This window comes from Pocillopora verrucosa, chromosome 4 (genome assembly GCF_036669915.1).
Source record: "Pocillopora verrucosa isolate sample1 chromosome 4, ASM3666991v2, whole genome shotgun sequence".
Classification (NCBI taxonomy): Eukaryota; Metazoa; Cnidaria; class Anthozoa; order Scleractinia; family Pocilloporidae; genus Pocillopora; species Pocillopora verrucosa.
Genome location: NC_089315.1, coordinates 7,800,493 through 7,807,549, shown reverse-complemented (window position 1 = coordinate 7,807,549; position 7,057 = coordinate 7,800,493). Strand labels below are relative to the sequence as shown.

The window sequence follows — 7,057 nt, the reverse complement described above, 5'->3', positions numbered from 1 at the left end:
TGTGTTGAAATTTTCGCATAAAGCGTGGGTCGTGACCATAAATTAATAAGCATTAGCTTTCCCCGTTATAATTTTATCGCCAACAGTAGACTACTTATTGTAATTACAAATGCAGAACTTCGTAGAGAAGAATGAGAACGCGTCCTTAAAACCAGCCGATTCAACGGCAGATAATAGTTTTTCATTTTTTTTCCTTTCAAAAAACAGCGCTGTCCCGCTGAGTTTGTTTACATAACATAATAACTGAATCCACATCTCGTTTCGACTTCCTGTCCGTTAAAGTCTATTAAAGACGTTATCTTTTTAATGCGAACGAAGCACAGTTTTATGCAACCACAATCTTATCAAACTAGTTCTAAATATTTTTAAAAGTCTGAGCCTTTCATTTATCGGGAAAAATCGCTTTTAAAAGATATTTCACGCTGTATATGTTATGGTAAATGTGCCGCCATAAATGACCTGAAAGCATTTTAGACTAATTTCGAAATAATTTTTTTATCATACAGACTGTATTTATTTGAACGTTTTTATTCCTCAAGATGTACGCGTTACAGTACTAAAGACTATTGAAACATTGTTTATGTCATAAATCTTTCTTTTTAATTTCATCACAGGGGTTTGAGCCTCGTACATAGTTTTTCTGTACATGACAAAGCTTTGGGTAACTTTAACACAGTAGTAAGGTATAGTTTTAAGGTTATCACGACGCTACTATCACAAGTCTTAACAGGGAGTGGAATTTGATGAGCACAAAACAGAGTAGTAAAGCTACAAAGATTTTCCATGTTCTCTGCTTGTAAAAGGTTTCAATTAGGGCATTTCTTCTGCCATAACATGATAATCATGTGCGTACTATGAATGCAATACAACCAGAAAGCTTTCCGTCTTTTCTGCTTTGTTGTTAGGTTGAAAGCATCTTCCTTCCCTGGCAAGATAAAGGTGCGATTCAGAAAGTACAACTAAGATTTTTTCTGTATTTTATGCATGGCTGGAAGATTCAAAGAATTTCCCTCCCTTCGAGTTCTAAAATTGCGCTTTCAACAAAGAAGATACAAGCAAAATTATTTTCGTCTTTGTTCTGTTTTATTGGAGCGTTGAAAGTAATGATGAAGATATATGCACCCCCACTTAGTTCCACGATTGTCCTGAAATATAATTAGAGAAAAATATTGGAATTGGTGTAGTCTAGGCGATTTGCGCTAATCACTAGGAACCACAATGACAGGATGTTTTTAGGTTCGAATGGCAAAGTTAAACGCGCATGGCACGTAACTATAGCCCAACCAAGATAGACTCAAGTTCTAAAAAAAAAATAAGAGATAAATCCTACGTTCAGCCTCTATTGTTCTGGTTTGAGATTGGTTTCCAAACTGACTAATCATTTTAGTCATCATCTGTAAAAAAAACGGAAATTCTACATCAATTATCTAATTTTTTTGGGTAAATTCGAAAAATAAAAGATGCTGCGGTCTCTTTTGGTTTCTCTTTTAGCTTTTTTTCTGAGCGAAAGTTTTAAGTCTTTTCCTTCTCTAAGGAAGCCAACTGCAAGTTAAGTCACTTTATAAAACGCGGTGGTTAATCTAAGAGGAATACGCCTAACTTCACCATCTTGAAGGTGCGGAGATTTTAATCGCCGCAAGAAAGGCTTGACTCATATCTGGAGACGTCCCCGAAAAACAAACCTTCTTTTCAACGTACACTTTCTTTCTCTTTTGGCCGACTCATATTAGGCTAAATAGCGTAACACAGTGTTTACTAGGGCTGTCGGTAGTTGCTGCAGTGTTTTAATGTGGTGTCCTAAAAAATCCTGGAATGAACGAGTTCCTCCAGTTGTGTGGTGTCCCTCCCATTCGAAAGTAATATCGTAAAAGATTCGCTGGATCCCAGTTCTGCTCTTGGTTATAGGTAAGACCCAAGTACAACATTCGGATAATGAGCAAGTCAATGATAAAACTTTGTGATTGATTATGAACCATTTAAATCATAAGGTGCAAGAGTGAATGATATCCTTAATCACACCCATCCGTTACTGAGGAAACATCATACAAATTACACAGAGCGCAAGCTATTCCTCAAAGCTTGAGAAATTTTTAACACTCAATAGCTAAAACTACCAACAAGATTTAGGTTACTTCTCAATTTATTTTTATCATTTGATCAGCAAGAGAATATAATCTCTTGTGACTAGCTAAAACAAAAAGAAATCGGCTGTTATTTTGTGAAAAAAAAATTTTAAACTCAACTTTAAAACCTAGACTCTCCTCTTCCCATCAAACAAAATTTTATTAATTTGATTCGAATTTTTTCTGTGATTTGATCAGGAGAACAATTTTATTTACAGATATATCCGTGAATACAATTTCATAAGAGAAGATTTCTGAAAACTACGTTATTCAGTTATTAAATTCGTGTTTCAACCTTCGTCGGAAAGGTTGCAATTTCTTGTGATCATAAGAACCGTTAAGACGATTTCACTGCCTTCCTCTTACACCAGAAGCTACGAGGACAATCGCTCTTCTCGGTGGCTGCATGGATAATGCTTCTCTTCTTTTTACACCAGTATCCAGGGGGACAGGCTGAGTCATCTTCTTGCTCCGTTTGGGCGCACACGAAATCGCGTGGGCAGCTTCGTTTGGACACAAGATCAATCGACCGCTTCTTGCGGCACCAGTATCCCGGCGGACAGGAGTCAATGGAACGAGACTGACTGATCTCATCCCTGCACCAATACCTAGAAAATGTCACAAAACGCTGACTGAGTGTACCGGATCGAAAGGTGGGGAAGGCCCACAAAAAAGGCTTTAACAGACAACCAGCTAAGGTGAAAACAAACTGCTCCACGAAAAATACATCAAAATAAGTTTATTGGATAGAGTAAAATCGTCAAATTTTCTATACTGGAGCATCCTCCCTCGGACTCTCCCGCGCAAAAGATCAAGTGATCATTTGTAGAACACCACGACTGGTGTATTCTTTGTGTTCCTTGCATTAAAAATTTGTACAAGCGGGCCTGGTGTAGTTGAAAAAATTTTCCATGTGTCAAAAAAATAAACTTAAGCATGTTTTAAGACGCCATAGCCTTCACTTATGACATTTTCACAGTTAAGCACGAAATTCATCTAAAGAAAGTTTGTGTAAGACGGAAGAGCACCCCTTCGGTTAACAAAGTTTTCATTGCGCATGTGACTTCACGACTACCATCTATTTATCATAAACTACACAGCTGGGGGACATAATAAATTTATCATGAAGTGGACATATTCTTGACGTAAAGCAAATTTCCAGTAAAGAAGCTTCTAAATAACGATTCAAGATCAGTTTGAATTGCGTAAAGAAAATTGAATGCCCGCGCTAGCATTAAATTGGATGTGAATTTCTGCAAATAGCGTGAAGAGGGAAGAGTGCAGAATTTCGAGTCAATTCCAAAGTCAACTGACCATTCGCTCTTCTCACTCAACTTGTGGGTTTTGAAAAATGGGATCCATGCCTTAATCTAAACTACTCGTACTCACTCGGCTGCGCAGTTCTTTGGGTCAGTTGGTTGATCGAGGACCAGTTCGCTTCTTCTGCACCAGTATCCTGGCGGACAACTGGAAGTGCTTCGTTTAGATCGGCAAATAAATCCTCTTGGACACTCACTAGAATCAAACTCGCGCTTTTTCTTACACCAATATCCCGGAGGACATGTTGATGAATAATCGTCTTGAAGTTCAGCGGTCTTTTCGGCCGCAGCGCTGGTTGTGAACTCCACGAAAATACCCAATAAAAGGGCTAAATATGTAACTTGTTGCCACATTCCTGTTGAGAAAAAAGCAAGCGATGGAAATATGTCATTTTTTTTCTTTTTTTCCCACCGTTGTTGGTTCTGCTGCTTGCCTGCAAAGGAGCTTGCTCTTAATATAATTGATCAAGATGGTATCTCCCTTTATACCCCCATACTTTTTTATTCATCTGTTGTTTTTATCTGTTTCCTCTCTAATTTTTAGACCATCATGAAAATTAAGCTAGAAGTCGGTCCATCAATCAATATTTAAACCGGCCTTTTACAACCCAACAGCAGTCAGCGGTCAGCTTATTCTCTATACTGTTTTCAAGACATTTCCTTTGATACTGTCAAGGAGAATTCGTTCGACGATCAAAGCTTCTTTGGCTGGCGATTGTCTCCCTTATTCTCCTGACCTTATTGTTTGATTCAGATGTGATAATGTAAAGAGAAATTAGATACTAGTCAGTGTTAGGGGTTAATCCTTGGCATCCCTAAGCATTCGCTGTCATTGTTTTTGTTTACTCTTCCCTTTTAAGTCTTCTGAAGCATTCTATGTTTATTCATTGTGTCCTCCTCTGATTGGCCGATATTTTTAGTTTTTGTTAGGTACCAGAAGCACCCGTTATGGTCTTCCTCAGGACCGACCATGTCTATCCTAGCACTAAGTCTCATAGAGTTTTCACCTTCTCTCTCCTTAGCTTGTGGCAAAAGAATTACGCTAACCGCGCAACTAATTATTTCCAAACTCATCTACAAGAGATCAGCTCTTGATCCTTTAGACGTACTATTTTGCTGAAAATCATTATTCCTAATATCACTTAGTGTCACTTTCGCTTCCTCTGTTGCTTTAGTGGGAGCTGAAGGTGATTTCCGTACTGTTTATGAAATGTTTACAGAGAGCGCTTTCTATGACATGATCAAAGATATCCTTAGCAAACAAATTACCAAAAAAATTTTCTCATGTCTCCCCTGAATCCGACTGGCCACGTAATTTCCTTTTCGCTTAATTGTTAAAGTCGACTTCTTCTTCATTTCATTTTATTTTTTTCTTTTTCGCTTTTAGAATGTTGGAATCTCGTTGCGATCTTTACTCACACGTCCAAAAATAGTTAGTGCATTCTATCTATGGAAAAATATACCTTTCTTTCACGTCATTCGATTTTTATCTATTATTTGAACCTTTTCCTAGATGATGAATTCTTTTGAGTCGTATCAAAAGGAAAATGACTCTGAACTGATAGGAGAGCTACATAAGTCTGGATTATAAAAAAAAGAAAAATTCACGTAGGCTTTTCAAAAAAATGTCCTTCAAGTCGTATTCGCGAAGAAGAAAACTAATGATACATTCATATTTTTCAGTATTCAACAGTTCCTTTTCATTTTCTAAACAGAGAATAAACAGCTGAAACAAGAAAGAACAGATCTATTTACTGTAGAATAAAATCTTTTGTTCCATTTCGTATTTTCGGGGCGAATTGTCTAGTACTCTCACCCACAGTCTTTTTTGATACCTCGTTGGAACAAAAACGCACTCTATTCCTCCGTTCTCATCTGAAAAGATTCCTCAATAAAAGCCATTTTGTCTCGTATTAGATGATTTCCTGGGAGCAAAACATTGTCTCTCTTTAGGGTGTGTAAAATAAACCGAAACTGCGAATTTAATAATGAATCAGATCTGAGAGTAAATTATATCCCTCGAGGCCCGTTAAAACAGAAAATTTTCGAAGCGAGGTTCAATAACAAATTATCCACCTTTGAATTCGCGTGAGTTTGTCACACACGTCAACTTGGATTAGAAAAAATGGAAAAATGCAAAAATATGCAGATAAATCTCCAAAAGACAAATTGTGAGGGCGGATTGAATAGGTTTAATTAAACAAGCTAAACATGATACTGTAAGCGTTTAACAAGATACTTAATTGAATTCTTACTTTTTACGCATTTACAAAGAAGAGAAATTTCCTTATTCTGTCTGTAATATGTCGATCAAAGAACATTGTGTAGGGATTAAAAAGCATTTTTCCGAAGGATATTCAATTAATGTTGAGGGAATGCTTGTGAAATTGTTTTTGTCAATTCAGTTGACTCCACATTGAGCATAAAAATAGAACGAATAAATATATCTTGTTGTCGAGTTTTAAAGTCGTTTATCTTTAGCCTTAGTTTACACACAATTTTTAAAGATAATTCTGCTTTACAAATGATCTTCTGCAGATCTTTAAGAAGGATCCACACTGAGATTTTGAGCAAATCAAACAGTACTTTCGTACAAAACAAATTTCTCTAAAACAACGGGTTACAATACAAAAGTAAGGTTTCCTTTGTATCACTTTTTATCGGAATTATCATTACAGAGCGAAATAAATTAAAAAAATAAGCAACTTGGCATGCTGATCAAAAGATTTTTCACATCAGTAGAAGTCAAAAAGCTCAAACTCTTTAGCAAAGAGGGCAGCGTTTACGAAATTTCATACAGTTTTTCACAAAAAAAAAGTCAGACACAGGATAGCCGCAGTAAGAATTAAACAATATTCAAATTTGAAAGTTATGTTCTCTCGTGGTTCACACAGAGAAAAAGAGAACTAATTCTCTATTTAGAATCTTTAACATGACAAACAGCCACAGCAGGCAAAATGCACCTAGTCGCAAAACGAAATTATATTAGACCTGTTAAGCATTCAAGCAGGGAAGACCTTTACTCACCTTTATATACGTATAAAAAATGGAGAAATTATGTACTGTGTTCCAAGACAAGCAGTATGAAAATGAAGAAAAATTACCCGTTTAAATTTGCGGATCTTGCCGCAAGTCCTACGATGTTGGTCTTCAAACTGAACACATCGCTTTATAGTCCCAAGGCTAATTGTGGGTGTTTTAATGAAGTGTTTGTCTTCGTCAATGATAGGATATCCGAAGCTAATCTAGACACGCAGATCGATTGTTTGAATTGGGTAATTTGTTATTGAATCTCGAATCCGCATCCTCTTGAACGTGATACAATGCCACAGTCTGAGTAAACATTTAGCCGGGCAAGGATCGATTTTAATTAGCGCGTGGTACGATATTTCCGGAAATCGAACTAACAATGAAATGAAATGCTATTTAATTCATTCCAACCATCACTTAAACCCTCAATCACCCGTGAAAATGAGATTTGTTATCTCGGCTAAATGAAGGCGGTTTCAAACGCACTACTTCTATTGCCATTTTCATTCCAATTCAAAGGGCGATCATGTTAAAATCCATTCTAACCATTCAAAGGAGGATGGTATTCTAACGACGAAAATAAAT

The 7,057-nt window shown here is 36.7% G+C and overlaps 1 protein-coding gene across 1 annotated transcript; it reads right to left on the bottom strand.

The window, feature by feature from the left end:
• Window positions 1–2,122: 2,122 nt before the first annotated feature.
• LOC131787580 (uncharacterized) lies at window positions 2,123–6,623 on the bottom strand. Its single transcript, XM_059104663.2, has 3 exons — window positions 6,470–6,623; window positions 3,513–3,798; window positions 2,123–2,731 (listed from the first exon to the last, which is right to left on the bottom strand). The coding sequence occupies exons 2-3, from the start codon at window positions 3,794–3,796 to the stop codon at window positions 2,461–2,463; spliced, it is 555 nt and encodes a 184-aa protein (XP_058960646.1). The 5' UTR covers window positions 3,797–3,798; window positions 6,470–6,623; the 3' UTR covers window positions 2,123–2,460.
• Window positions 6,624–7,057: the final 434 nt, after the last annotated feature.

Excerpts from the sequence above, each read along its gene's own strand:
- LOC131787580 (XM_059104663.2), bottom strand. The coding sequence starts at position 3,796 with ATGTGGCAACAAGTTACATATTTAGCCCTTTTATTGGGTATTTTCGTG. Across the intron at positions 2,732-3,512 it reads CCAAAGAACTGCGCAGCCGA|GTATTGGTGCAGGGATGAGA; the intron begins GTGAGTACGAGT and ends GACATTTTCTAG.